Below are 15,837 nucleotides of genomic sequence, written 5' to 3'. Positions count from 1 at the left end.
AACCCAACAAAATTTACTCAACCTGCAACACACAGTAATAATAAATAAATAAAAAACCCAACCATCAGCATGCTTTCACAATTCTACAAGTCGCTAAAGTGGCCTTCGGTCTTACAAGTAAAATCTATTAAGGGCGATACAGAGCATCTACTGAATTTAGATTACAAGAACAGTTGAGTAAAAGAAATTACTCAGTTCCTAACTAGAAAGATGCACAGATTGAGCTTCGTACACCACTTGCACGCTTCCTGGAGCGACTACTGGCTGGGGGGCGCAAAACAGAAAATATGTGAGTGGACAAAAACCAGATTTGCAGTTAAAAACAACATAGTAACCCCACCATGTAAAAAATAATGCTCAGGGCATGCAGGTTCACGCAACAATAAATAATAACTCAAAACTTAATTCATTTAAACATTTCAAAAACACCAGTTATCTCCTTCAAAAAGAATCCCCATTCCCTCAATCTTACCACTTCTTTCAAACTACAAATTCCTTACACAACCCACCATACGTATCTATATATAAAAAAATACATATATATATATATAATAAATAGCTATACAATATACTCATCACACCACCTAGGTACCGGGAAAACAATCCAACAAGGGGATCGTTTGACTAGTCCGCAGGATTTCCAGGTGCTATCCTGCGTCTAGGGATGAGCGGTCCAACCGGGGGACGAAACTCCAAAGCTCCCACACCGGAACATCCAACGCCATGTGTAGCTTCCAAACTATGTCCTACGCGCGCAGACGGGATCATCACACACCGGAACATCCAACGCCATGGTGATGACCCTAAGCTCTATATGAAGTCTTTCCATACGCCGGAACATCCAACGCCACATATGGAAAGTGTCTCACACGCCGGAACATCCAACGCCGCGAGTGAGACTAGTAACTGGGGAAGGTACTTACGTAGTGTAATCACACAACTTCTCTCCACAACCACATTCTTCCACATCAACCTCCAACTACCCCAATATCTCATCTATAGCAAATATATAAATATACCTCCCCACTATCCATACAAATGCACTCTCAAACCCAAAAATGCCAAACTCGATATATATATATATATATATATAGCCAAAAGCTACACGATCAACAAAATCATTTCATGAATATACTATATAAATTCCATAAACCATTAAAACATTATGCAAAATCTTTCATCAATTAAAACCATGCATATGATTAAAACAAAGTCCACTCACAGATAATCCCACGCTGCCTGACCACGTGAGGGTCCTGCCTGCTGAGTACGTGCAGTCGAAACACCTATTTCGAGATACGAACCGTTAATTAATATAGAATTACGTCGAAACGGAAATCACAAATTAAATGATTAATTCCCCAAATTCCCCATACGTGCACGTTGAAGAAGGTATCCTAAGGTCCGATTACAGGTTTAGGAATCGTTCACGATTTTACGGTTATCGCTAACCCGCAAACTTTTCATTTTTGAATCGGAACATCCGGGGTTCCGATTCATAATTCGTGAAGTCCCATACGGTCCTAGGAATTCCTAGAACAACATATTTTAATTCGGGAAAAATCTAACGGTCGGAACCTATCGAACCCGGATAACGCACAATATGCGAAAATCCGTTCGATAGTCAAACGACATCCGAATTGAGATCCGCGAATTCCTATGCGCTCGTGACCACCTAATGATCTCATCGGGTTAATTTACATCCTCACCAGACTCGCCCACGCGCCGCCACACGCTCCGGCAGCGCGTGGGTGTGTAGAGTAATTCCGAAAACGGAAAAACTCCACACCCGAGCTCACCCTTCCTACCCTAGCTTCTACTCGAGGTCAGGATCACTTCAATCAACTACGGGAAGGCCCAATTCGGGCGGCAACTGGCCGGAATTTCATTTTGAAATTCAGCCCAAAACCTAGGTTTTCTAATCGGTTTTCTACACCCAAAATCGATCCAAACCTACACCAACATCAGCTAGAACTCGTAAAAAGGATGAGAAACCATACCTCAATCACCGGGTTTGGGCGGCGGAGGCGGCGGCGCGACGACGAGAAAACTCCGGTTCAAACCCGTCGAGCTCGCGGCCAGAGTTCGTGGTTTCCGACGGGGAAAACGGGCAGGTCTTGGTCGGGGCGACGAGACGAGTCGAACGGGACCGGTCTCGTGTCCTGCCGTGGTCGGAGCAGAGAGAATCGAGGAGAGAGAGAGTGGACGTCGGGGAGAGAGAGAGACTGAGGAGAGAGAGAGTGTCGCGCGAGAGGGAGAGAGCTGAGGTGAAAAATCTGATTTTTACCAAACTTTTTGAAATATTTACAAGTTTGCCACTGGAAGTGTTTTGCCCGTAACTTTTTCGTTACAACTCCGATTCAAGCCTACCGCCTGTCTACGAATTCATCTCGGTACCACCTACCCAAAAATACCATTCATGGTCCCAAAATCCTTCCGGATAAGAAAGTGACCAATTTACCCCTACCCCAAGGGTAAATTCGTAATTTTAATTAAATCGATTAAAATAAAAATTTAATTTGGAGTCGGGGTGTTACAGGTGAAAATTTGGGAAACGAGTGAATTGCAAAGAATACTCTACCGAATTTTCGGCAGAATGCAAACCTTAAAAGGATTTTTAGTCTTAGTTGGAAGGGCAATTTGGTCAAATGTGCCTGGCACCTGCTAGGTGTTGGACACACACTGGGTCCGGCTCAGATTCCAAAGTTGAATTTGGGTCGGCTCCTGTCACAATAGCTAGACTTGAAACGAGCAGCCGAGACGTGACTTGCACTACTAAGCCCCAGACTTCTGTAGGGCTACGTTTAATCATTTTTATTTTTGTTCAGCTATACTACTATACGACATCTCCCCTTGGATTTTGCAAAGTGAACCCCCATGAAATAGCTAGACTTGAAACGAGCGGCCGATATGTGACTTCTACTGCCAAGCCCTAGACTTCTATAGGGCTACGTTTAATCATTTTTATTTCTGTTGAAATTTATTGCGTTTGTAAACTGGAATTCTTTAGTATTGCTCTGTTATCGCCTGCGACAGGGTTGGATGTAAGGAGGCCTATTTTGTACATTGCATGTTTCTACATTGTGCATGCTGTTGTTTGGGACTATCTTTTTCAGTTAAAAGGTCGAATTTTTTTGGGAAATGTCCATTTTTCAGGGGAGACTCTGCCAAAATTTCAACAGAATGTCTCGTCCGTCTTTAGTAAATGGGTTCGGCATTGATAGCGGAAAAATCACAAGATTCGTCGCGGAATCCAAGGAATTCAGGACGGGTCCTGTCAGTGGGTGTGAAGCTACTGACGTAGAAATTAAAGACAACGACGTTTGGAAATCGGAGTTGTATTAATGTCATATACCATGACCGTGAAAATAAATTTCTCGACGTAGGACATTCTCATGTACTACGACAGTATTTATAACATTACTCTCATATAAAGTTACAGCGAACCACATCACTAGTAGTGTAGATAATGACGTCTAAATGTAAAACGTCGCAATGTATTAAGTTAGTACACCACGACAGTGTGTATAAAAAAATGGTAGTGGTAAATGTGTAGAATATAGCATTGGGTTGTTTGACCTAACCACGTCGGTTTCTTCACAATGAGCGTCGTATAATATTATAGGAATCCACCTCGTTAATTGAAAAATACCTTCGTCTCTATTTCCTTTATACAACTGTCGTTCTATGACTACCGTCGTCTGAAATTTGTATTGCTTTTAAAGATTTATTTTCTGGGTTTTGGTAACCTACAACGGTAGATCAACAAAATGACAAGTATAGAGTAAAAACACGATGGTTTATATGGAAAACTGTCGTATCCTTAGAGATATGAAATCTTACCACTGGGAGCTATGTTCCTCATCACAATCGAACCGCCAATGTGGGAAATACAATATTTTGGAAGTTGGTGATGTGTGTGTCATCAATATTTTGGACCTTTAGAGAGGTGAGAGAGACACACACATACCAACATCCAAATTATTACCTCCCACCCAAATCCGAACCTTTAAAGAAGTGGAGAGAGCCAAGGGCGTATGCGACTTGACTTAGAGTTGGAACCCAAATTATATCATGTAAAATTGTAAATAACCACGGTGGTTTATTCATAAAGAGCGTCATATTAACTCAATATACCACGTCCGCAAAAATACACTTTTGTCGTGTAAAATTGCAAATAACAACGGCAATTTCTGAATACTAAAAGTCGTTTGACATTATTATCAACCACATTGGTTTCTACATGCATCATGTCATATTAACTGCTATACTAGGGCCGTTTTTATCAAAACCCTCGTATTATGAAACTTTGCGTTTCTATATTAACTTTTGCGTCACTTGACCTAAAATTTTACATTTTCTCAACCCGATAAAATATTTCACTCTCCCCGATAAATATTTCACTCTCCTCTTAGTTTTCCTTCCTAAAGTGGCGTGTCTAAATGTCTTGTCTTTGTACTTGCTTAGTTGCTAAGCGAAGCTTAGAGCATCCACATTCATGCTCTTTATGTTTTAGTTAAAATTGAACTTGTACAAAAACCTCCGTATTGTATTTCACTAATCCAAACCATCTATTTTATAGAGACTCATTCAAAGATCATAGATCATCTCTACAAAAAAATAAAATAAAATAAAATAAAATAAAAAATCCCTTGATTCTGATATCGTTTGACCATAAATTGAATTATTGAAATTTTAATACTTTCTTGAAGCACCTTATTCATTGATTTTGTATGACACCATTAAATATTGAAACGGTTTCCGATTTGTCTAAGTTTTGGGAGGAATGATCTATGAATGTAGACTGAAAAAATGGATTCTTTGGATCGTTGAAAAAATATTTGTAGGGGACCCTAAAGGGTGTCCCTCAATAGAAGAGGACTGTGTCTGTATATATATATGGAGGAAATCAAAATAAATTTCAGATTAATAAACAAACTGATCATTCTGACTCACTCTTAACAAATTCTAACAGAAGCAAATTAAGGCAAACACAGCTCACTAGCCAAACACAACCAGCTGGATATCGTTAAACTCATTCACCATCGTCAAATAGATAGTTTACTTTAGCAATCCGGTGTAGTTCCTTCAACACACAAGGAAACAACATGAGTATATTCTCCTCAGAATTTGTAGTCGATATCATGGTTGCCACAATCATCAGCATGCCACGTGTCTCTTCCAACCAAGTTTTTGGGTATTCCAAGCAATTTACCAGTCTATATATCAGCCACCAAGCTGTTGCTATTGCTGTGTGCTGCTGAATTGAACAGCAGCGGCAGTAGTTCTTTTTGTTTCCATACCTGGCTCAACCAAAATTTGATCAAGTTCAGGTAGGCTGCTCAAGTCTCTTGCATTTTTCTCTGAGGAATATAACTGGATCACGCCATTTGGTTCTTCTTTCACAGCAGGTATCACCTGCGTAACTCGTATTATTATTATTATATTGAAAACTTTGCTGCTTGAAACCAAGGCATAAGAATCGTTCATGTAGGTGTAGCATCAAAAATTAATCCCAACTCAAAAAACAATAATAAAATCTAAATTGTAGTTGTCTCGAATTTAGAGTGTCAAATGTATTAATTCTATACAAAATTAGTGTATAGTGATGGAAAAAAAACTTTAATAATTAGTATATGATGGCCAATTTTAGTTTTAAATTTTGTTTTGTTAAATGTCAATGAGTAAGCCCATGTGCTACACCTATAGGCATGACTAACATTTATGTTTTTCTCCTTTTCCCTTCTTATTTTTGGCACCACTATAAACCCCCATTGCCACCTGCCACCAACCGCCACCAGCCAATGCCCTCTTCCACCGCCGACACTAGTCACCACTGCCATCCTTCGCTATCACTCATTGACCACCATCTCCGGCCACCACCCCACCACCAATTGTCATGTGACACCATTTTCATTTAATTTAATTAAAAAATGTTTTTTTTTTTTTTAAATATGAAGATAAAAAAGACGCATACTGCATTGTAGTTTTATTATAAAAGCCTAAGTATACCAATAATAACATAAAAATACAAGTTGCATTGCCCTTTCTATTCTAAAAGCCTAAACAAAACCAATATAAAAGTGACATAAAAATACACACTGCATTGCAATTTCTATTCTCTAAGTCTAAAATTATCAATATATAAGTAACACATAAATACGCACTGCATTGCAATTGCTATTGTATAAGTCTACATACCAATATAAGAATAACATAAAAATATACACCACATTGCCGAATCTATTGTATATACCTAAAAAATAAAAATATAATATACATAAGGGTTTAAAACATATAAATTTTTGTAAGTTTAAATTGATCTATTTATATAACTCTAGAGTATGAGGAATTCGGTACAAATCGTGCACGAATCGGTATTGATCAAATAATTTTTTTCTTCTAAAAAAACCGTTGTCTTTTAATATAAATATTGTGTAATTGAACAAATATCACAAAAATAAAGTTGGTTTGTGGTTTGTGGTTTGTGGTTGAGGCTTCCTCGTTTGAGGGAAGGTTTGAGTGCCCTAAAGTACACAAAATGTTCTATTTTTTAGGATGAATAAAGGGCGCCGGAGTTGGTCTTCAGTTGGAGGAGGTGGTGGCAGAGGAGGCGGCGAAGAATGTGTGTGATTTTGAGGTTTTTTAATTACATTATTGTAAAATTAGATGCTATATTTTAGTCATTGACCTTATCTAAATTAGGTGAATTGGGTTAGTATTTACCACAATAATAAAGTTCCTATTGAGTTCCCTTAATTCCATGTGATATTTTACCAGATTTCACTATGTGAAAATTCACTTTAGGCATCGGTAAACTCAGAAACCGATGTTGTTAGTCTCTTAAGGCACTAGTTCCATAAGTAATAGGAGGACCATAGGTTTATAAAGACCTCGCTACTAATGCTTGGCAATCCTTGCCAATGAAGTAGCATCAATCGATATTTAAACTGATGCCATATATATTTCAAGTTCTTTAAAAGTTCTAAGGACTTATGCCTTTTACTCAATTCCATTCACACCAAAAAATTTTACACTTTGCCTCAAAAAATTTGACCAATCTAAACCCACTCGAGCTCAATCTCGTAAGTATCAAAACTCATTCTTCGTCTCTCTACTCTCGAAATCTTACTTTCCCTCAAGACTTAACGATTGCAAGGGTTTGGGGAGAACAAGCTGCGTGGTATCGAATGCAAGGATTTGGCGAGCAGTTTTTGGTGGCGTTGATTGGGTAGGCGAATTCGAAGGCATAGAAGGAGAAAGCGATATGGAAAGAAGGGATTCGATGATGATGGGCTAGTCAAATCATCATGGAGTTCAGATCCAACCCGATGTGGTTCCCATTGATATGAGATGGATGACTTGTTGAACAATGGGGTTGTCGTCGTCGAGGGAAGAGCCAGTGTAGACAAAGAAATTTTGGTGCAATAAATTCCATTGGACAAGAAAATAATTACAGTTCGGTGGATTAAATTGTGGGCCTCGTAATTCGCCTATGTGGCATGTGACTCATCAAAATCGGATTAGTTGTCAAAAATGACACATGGCAACATCTGACGGAGTGCATCAAACGGTTCAAGATGAAGACAAAATTAAAGGAAAGAATCTTCTGTGATTGACCTTGATTTAAATAAAATATTAATCAGGTTAATCAATTGAAGATAATCTGGTTGAATTGCCAGATTATGGGAATTGATTTAAATCAAATCAAAATCCCACAAAACAAGGTTTTAAATAGGGAAAGTTATTTAGGTCAAGCATCCTACAAAAGCCTATAAATAGGAGGTCTCAAGACGAAAGATGGGTCAGAGAAAAAACCTAGCACTCAGAAGAAACAGAAAACTCTCTACATTCTTCACCCTACTTTGGAAGAGCCACCAAGCACAACAAATACGTGCCGGTTCCTTCACCATAGAAAAATCCCATACACTAAACAAGCGTCGTGCTACCCGTTTGATCAAGATCAAGTCTCTACGACCCTTGTATCAAACACAAATTTTCTTTAAACACTTTGGAGATCGAATCAGAGGATTCAATACAGATATTGTAACCCTAAACTTCATAAATACAAATATTATTTTGTACACGTGTTCTTGTCTCATTTGTCGCAGGAAATTCGTGTTTACAGACAGCTTGAACTAGAGGCAAGATAAGGAAATGTGGTGGAAAGGTGAGGATATAGAGGAGGAAATGACATGAGAGAGCTTAGGACATGTGGACAGTGGGAGATTGGGTGTTTGAAATGAAGTTGGAGTTTGAACGCAACGTCCCTGAGGGTGTCAAATTCAATGGAGACAGAACCCAACTCGTGTTTTGAAGAGAGAGAGAGAGAGAGAGAGAGAGAGAGAGAGAGAGAGAGAGAGAGAGAGAGGAGGGCATGGGCGGCAGCGCTAAGAAGGTGCGGTGGAGATGGGTAACGGTCGGTGGGGGTGGGTGGCAGTGAGGAGATGGTAGGGTGCTAGGGTTTGGGGAAGAAGATGAGGGATGTTCTTTTTTAAAAAATTTAATTAAGGTTTTAGTTTATCGAGTCACTTTTGCCGTTAACAAATCTATTAATTGCTTATGTGAAAATAGATAGGGAGACTTTGGAAAAACCCAAAGGAGAGATAAATTTTTTAAAAGAAGTCAAAATGGACAAAATTGCCCTTATTTATTTTTGGATTTTCTAAGGCATCCTTTACATTTGCATGTCTTTGATTTGAAAGTTAAGAGGTTTTTCTGTCTTTTTTGAAAAAGCTTTGGCTTTTCCCAAAAGTGAAAATTTTTTTGTGGCTAAAACCTAAATTTACTAAATAGATATGCCACGTAAACCCACTAATATGGTGCTATGTGGTCTGGCAATATTATTAATTAATAAATAATTAGAAAACATTATTAATTAAGTACTATATGACAATAAAATTAGGGAGCTGATTTTCACATTATTAATTAAGTACTTTTGTCTAATGGTTGGTGAAGATCCGACGCTGAGCCGCAGCTTCTACTAATGGTTGGATGAAAATCATAACAAAACTAAGACAAATAGGGAAAACCCTTTGTCTTTGAAAATGGGGGAAGAGGTGAAAGGAGGAAGAGAGGAAGAGAAGAGAGGAGAGGGGGGAAGAACAATGGCTTCTTCCCCCCTCAAGGTGGAAAAGGCTCTAAGAGTGTTTTTTGGGAGAAAGAGGGCTAGGGTTTTTTTGTGGTCCCATTATTAATTAAGTACTATATGACAATAAAATTAGGGATCTGATTTTCCCACTCCCCTTTTCTCCACTTACTCCCTTTTATTTTTTAATACTTTTTAATTAATTTTGTTCTTTTTTATTTTTTCTCTTTCCTATTCTATCCTTACTGAATTAAGATTTTTTGATAATTGAAATTAAGAAGTTAACAGAAAATAAAAAACAAAATAGAAAATTTGTGAATTTGTGAATTTAATTTCAGCTCCTGTAATATTAAGCAAATGATCTTTGATCTTTCTCTCTCAAGCTAACCACACATAACCCACCACTCACCACCACCCACCTCGTCTCCCTCTGTGTTATGTCTTTCCTTCTTACCCCACCCACATGCCCACCCCCAACAACAAAAGCTCGCCACAACCTCTCCAAAGCTTATGTTCCTCTTCGATGTCCACCACCACCCCCAGCCAGATCCCATCAGCCCTATTTCACTCTCTAACCAAATACAAGTTAAGGCACAAAGGCAAAATTATTGTACTGGATTGAATCCATTCCCTCTTTCCAATTTTTTTTTTTAAAATTTGCATAGAGAGTAGAGAATTAGGTTTTTGAAATAGGGGTGAGTTCGACTTAATGAGGTGCTGGGAAAGAGGGGGCGAATTTGATTTTGTGAGTGTTAACGCTGTGATACGATTTGGTTGTGCAGGTTGAGGCATGGGTGGTCACTGCGATTCTTGTGGTTTGTTTGCAGTGATGATGAAGCTGGGGGCACGGGGATGAGGGAGGCCAGATTTAGCCTTTGTGGGTCCTCCCATGGGTGGAGATTAGGAAGGGGGCTGGGCGGTGGTGCGGTGGGGCAGAAGAATATGAGGGGTGGAGGCGTGGGGGGTTTTGAGTATTTTTATCAATAAGGGTTTAGGTGGTGGGGGTAGAATAGGAAATAAAAAGAACAAAAAAAAAATTTATTAAAAAATATTAAAAAATAAAAGGGAGTGTAAGTAGAGAAAATAGGAGTGGGAAAATCAGCTCCCTAAAATTAACTTTATTTAGAAAAAGTTAATCTAAACTCCAACACCAAATTCTATTGCGATGTCTGACATGAAGATTAGATACCCTTGAGACCCCTCTTGTTAGTTCTCACAGTTCCAAAGACCTAGCTCTTAATTCTGCTGCAATCCTTACTACATATAGAATGGGTTCTATATTATGTACTTCTGCCCCACCTCGTTATCAAAATGAGTAATAACTCTACCCAACATGTTGGAGACAATCTGGGCACACGATCGATCTGTTTGGCCACAAACCACTAGTTGTACAAAAGAGCTAGCCGGTAGCTCTGCTGCATTGACACTAATATTACTCTCTAACCAAACTGACCGGTCATCAACTTTAGATCCCTTCTTCATGTTTTGATAATGTAAATTGTCAAGTACAACAACATTGTCAAACAGTTAGGTCCCTCCATAACATACCGTGCTCAAAAGCAACATAACTTCTAGTGGATCTGCAACACGATGTATGGTATATTTTAAATTAGGGATCTTCATTGGGCATAGTTGGGTTCGGGTCGGATTTTTATGAGCTTTTTTATTTTTCAGGTCGAGCTAAGGTTTCAAAGGGATTGGCTTGGGCCGCCTATCGGGCCGAGCATAGAAGGGCTTTCCAAGTTGGGCCTGGCCAAGTAGGCTCCCACCTTGCCCTATATTGCCTTATTGCCTTAATTTTCTTGTTAAGTATTAATTTCATTTATTTTTATATTACTTCATTTACTTAAGTGTACAATGTAAGTAAGGAAGTACCCCTTATTTGGATTCAATTAAAAATACTAGAAAATCAAATTCTCAACAAATCAAAATATGATAATCAAGTTTTAATATAAGATACAGTCTATATCAATATTGACTAAGTATGAAAAAAGGACTTTCAAAATACTAATGTTTTCAATAATATTTTTGGCGGTTTGTATTCCTTACATTTTAAATAATTAAACACAATTATCTGAGATTCTAGTATAAAGTATAAACACTGACTTATTGAGGTATCAATATTGGTATAAAGCGTAATAGGCCAGCCACTTTGGCTCAATTTCTCCCAACTCCAACCACCGTTTCAGGCAAGACCGGTCCCAAAATCTTCGTATCTCCGTCCTCTACCCAACCCAGGCCATTTCCCAGCTCAAAAACCCAAGGATTCGCAGTTGAAATGACTGGAAGGGCGGCGATTTTCAAAGTTTCTGAAGCCGTTTCCAGCGACTCCAGCCATCGTTTTAGTCGAGTGAAGTTTGAACTTCATCTACTCTCCATACTCTATCCATTTATTATTGTAGATCAATTTTGAGGTTTTAAAGATCGTTTAAAACATCCAATTAGGGCTCACGGTTTGGGTACTTTCCGGCTAGTTATGGCTATTATGTATAAAGATTGCATGTTGGGTGGGAAGTAGGGGCCGTTATATATATATATATATATATAATATTGGGATATGGGTTTGTGAATTGCACCGTCATATGTACCCTTTTCGACTCGATTTGGATGATAACCACACATGCGTTGAGGTATTTTTCGACGTGTGAGATGTTGATTACCCAGGCACCCTTGGCAGGGTGTGCTGTATGCCTTGACCGGCAGTCTGCGCACCAAAGAGAGATATTCAGCCACACGTGTATTGAAGATTCTACCATGCATGTTTGGGAGCAATATTTCTCCAGTTGGACTGCTCATTCCCTAGCCACATGAGTATTGAGGATTCTGCCATGTGGTCTAGTTAAAACGATCCCCGTGCTGGATTGTTTTCCCTTGGTACATAATGATGGTGTGGGTTGTGTAGTATAGATATGTATACATACATAGAAAATGGGTACAAAATTAGAGAAGGAAATGGTGAGTTTTATGTGTTATAAATTGGATTATTTAGATATTGGATATTATTATTATTGTAAATGTCTTATGTGTTCATCTAAAGTTATTATTATTTACTAAGTGAATAATGTTTTTTTGACTTATTGGAAACCTGGTTGTGGATTGAGTTTTTATTATATAAATTTATGACAGTGCATTTTGGGGATTTGGGATAGTGGTTTGAGTTTCAGCCGCACAGGTATTGAGGATTCCGTCATGCATGTCTGGGGATTTAATTTCAGCCACAAAGGAGTGTGGATTCCGTTGTGCGTGTTTGGGAAAGTTGTTTATGTAATGATAAAGGTATAATGGGAACGACGGTGTGATTTTATTGAGCGTGTGCTTCGTGAGAGCTATGCGTAGGTGTGATATTGGTTATTATGCTTGGACAATATCTGTATGTTTTTGAAATATGATCCTTTTATTTGGAAAAACTACGTGTGACCTGATTCCTTTGCAAGGGTACTTAGGCAACCTGGGTTAACCTAGGTGCAGCCGTGAAATAGTTATTTTTATTGAGTTTGGTTTTGAATTTTTCAGTTAGCCTGAAGCCCGATTGAAACGTAGGTGAGATTAAATGCTTATTTATAATTCAGTTTTATTGTTTGGTTGTGGTTACAATGTGTTTGTAGCTATGACGGGTCTGAAACCCATTTTGGATTGATGTTTGATTTTTGGTCTGAGTCTTTAGAACTGCTTGCATTTGTACTTGGTAGTTTTCGTATGCTGAAAGTTGGGAAGTCATTTTAATGTTTTTTGCAGGTTAAAAGTAGGAATCATTGCAGTTACAAAGGAGACTCTAACCATTGTTTTTTTGGCAGGAGTCAAACGAGTTATTCGTTTAAATTGGAGTTAAAGAGCTTTTTAGTAAGGTGGGATCGTCAATAGTTAGTTGGCAGAAGGGAAGTAGGGTTCGTCACTGATTCCTAGGGAAAAACTGTGGCGAGTCCTGTCAACTTTGGCCCGCATTTCACGGGCCAAATGATGATCCCTATTTTAAATCATCCATTACAGCTTATTTTTATCAGCCTAAATTGTTTTCAGTATTTTCTCAATTAGTTGTTTCTCCTTTTAGTTCTTTGTTCAATTTCTAGACTACTAAATGCTGACTTGTGCCTAACATACTAAATAAAACAAGGAAGTCCCTTGGTTATGATAGCCAAAATCGTCATCATCAATAATATGATAAAAGTAGATATAGCACAAACTTACCCCATGATATGATGCACTAGTTTCCAAAGTGCTTTCTGAAATGCCAAGAGCTGTCATGCCCCTATCATTCAAGACCTTTAAGTTGATCCTCGTATCCAAAATGAAAAGGTGCACAACCTTGGGATGATCGTACGTCTTTGCCAGCAAAGGAGTATTTCCTCTGTTGTCTTTTTGGTTTATCAACATTTGAAACTCGACCTTCTTGAGAAAATATTTGACAAGATTGTCCTCGCCACTTCTTGCTGCAACATGGGGTATATTTTGGTCACTTGAGTTCCTCAATTCCATTGAATCGGGACAATATCGAAGCAACTCCTTAACAATGTGGACGTGACCTTTGCTTGATGCAAAATGTATCGGAAAGTTGCCACAATGATCCTCTCGATGAGAATCCACTAGACGTCTGCCTAAGAAGCGAACTCCTTCTAGATAACCAATTGATGCTGCACAATGTAGTGGAGTCCTCCCTTTCTCATCTTTTGAATTCAAAATATTTGCTTCCATATTGGATATTATCTTTAGGACTTCTGGCACCAGTAAATGAATCAAGTATAAATTAGAATTACATGATTATAATGATAATGTTTTTCTATGAAGAGGTTGTAACATCTATCAAAATCTATCTGGTCACTGCGACCAAAAAAAAAGTCACATTAATATAGCCCCTTACAATTCAAAAATTCTAGACCATAACCCACGTATCAATAATAAAACTTTAAGTAAAACCCAATTTTAAAATTAGATGCCATATAGGATGTGTCCATGTAATTTGATTTTATTTACCAGTTATGCCATTAAATCACTCTTTGATTATTGTTGACAATTTTTTAAGTACCTAATTTTAAGCAATGGAATAATGAGCTACAATCAAAATTAGTTCAAAATTCCTCAAGCTCGTGTAACAAAATACAACGTTACTATTGAAAGTAGTTCTATAAAATAAATAGGTACATTATTTATGAAAAAAAATAGGCACATTATTGTATGAAAAAATTGTACATTATTTATGAACAAATAGGCAAGCTATTTATAAAAAAATAAAAAAGGGTACTAATTTAAATATATTTTTTAGGTATATATAAGAACTTACCCGGATTGTATAGGTAAATTAATTACCAATAATTCTTTTTTAGTTAACTAAGAATTAATTACCTTAGTTTGTTGTATTTTAATGTACCTAGAAAATGTAGGTAATTTACAGAACCTAAAACATAGGGATCAAGAACTATAGGGAGCAAAAACACATTCTTTTTGAAAAAATTAATTTCAAGAACTATAGAGAACTATTAAAACCTGAAATTGTTGATATAAAAATTATCTGACCAATATTAATTTAAAATTTATGCAAAATTGAAACACCATTAATATGCATATTGGTAAACACTATAATTAATTAGGAGTATTTTTGTAATCTGAAAATGTACAATAAATCAGATTTTAAGCTTAGTTAGGTAACTTGATGAGTTAGATCATAGTTATCGGATTTTACTTATAATAGTTGGGTTTTATTTACAGAAAAATAAAATGATGGGTTGTAAATAAGACAATAATTTGAAAAGGAAAAGTCATATTAACTGTATAAATAAAAAATAAGAATTATTATTTCAATGTACGAACCTTTTTTCTGGCGGCCTAGAATTGCAGCAAATAACGAGGACTTGCCTTGAATTTCTATGTTCATCTAGTTCTGCCTGTTTTTTGTTATTGCCTTGGTTGACTAGTCATCATGCTCATTGTGGTTGACTAGTCATCTGTTTTTTTCCCTGAATGATACGTCCTTTTCTTTAGCGGTTATTTGTTTTTATTTGTTTTTTTCCTCTTCTTTGTGTTTTGAGCGGTTCTTTTTCATTGGGGTTAGTTTTCGCATTTTTTCCTTTTAGGTATGTTTCCCTCTTCTTCGTCAGTCTATTTTTCACTCCCGTTCTCTCTCTATTCTCTTCTGACACAGACCCAAGCCCCCGCTTCCCCTTTCTCCCTCTGTGTTAGTCTCTTCGCCCCTTCTTCCCTCTGTTTTTCTCTTCAAATTTCTTCCCGTAGACCACCATGTCGGCCTCTTTAAAGAGTTTTACTCGAATTTTCCTGCTGATCCTAAGGGGTCTAATTATCAGTGTGTTGTTCGTTCTGTGCCCATTACTCTGAGACCCTCTGTCATTAATAGGGTTTTAGGTTTTCGATCTTGCCCTGGTTTTGATTCTGATCAGTTTGCTCTTGCCTCTTCTCAATACACTGTTGATCTGTTTAAAACCATGGCCTATGCTGATCAAACAATGCCCCTGACTTCTAAAGGTTTTCCTATCAAGTCCTATCTATCACCATTCTACAAATTTCTATGGGATTTTATCCGTCACAATGTTCTCCCAACTGGAAATAATTCAAACCCCACTCTGGCTGGCTGTCAACTCATGATTTCAATGGTGAATCATGATAAAATTCCCTTTGGGAATATTCTTTATCATGCAATTCTTGGCAAAACCATTGGTCATGGTACAAAACACAAGGGGACTCTTGTCTTTCCCTGTCTTATCCAGCGTCTCTGTGAGAGAAACAAGGTGGTTTTTCTTGAC

General features: G+C 37.7%; 1 protein-coding gene across 1 annotated transcript; it reads right to left on the bottom strand.

Annotated features, from left to right (window-relative positions):
* Positions 1-5,244: 5,244 nt before the first annotated feature.
* On the bottom strand, positions 5,245-14,954 carry LOC117612849 (protein ACCELERATED CELL DEATH 6-like). The gene is made up of 3 exons (XM_034341489.1): positions 14,891-14,954; positions 13,274-13,800; positions 5,245-5,418 (listed from the first exon to the last, which is right to left on the bottom strand). The coding sequence occupies exons 1-3, from the start codon at positions 14,952-14,954 to the stop codon at positions 5,245-5,247; spliced, it is 765 nt and encodes a 254-aa protein (XP_034197380.1).
* Between the last annotated feature and the right edge of the window lie 883 nt (positions 14,955-15,837).

Source organism: Prunus dulcis, unplaced genomic scaffold (assembly GCF_902201215.1).
Source record: "Prunus dulcis unplaced genomic scaffold, ALMONDv2, whole genome shotgun sequence".
Taxonomy (NCBI): Eukaryota; Viridiplantae; Streptophyta; class Magnoliopsida; order Rosales; family Rosaceae; genus Prunus; species Prunus dulcis.
This window is presented reverse-complemented; position numbering and strand designations above follow the sequence as displayed.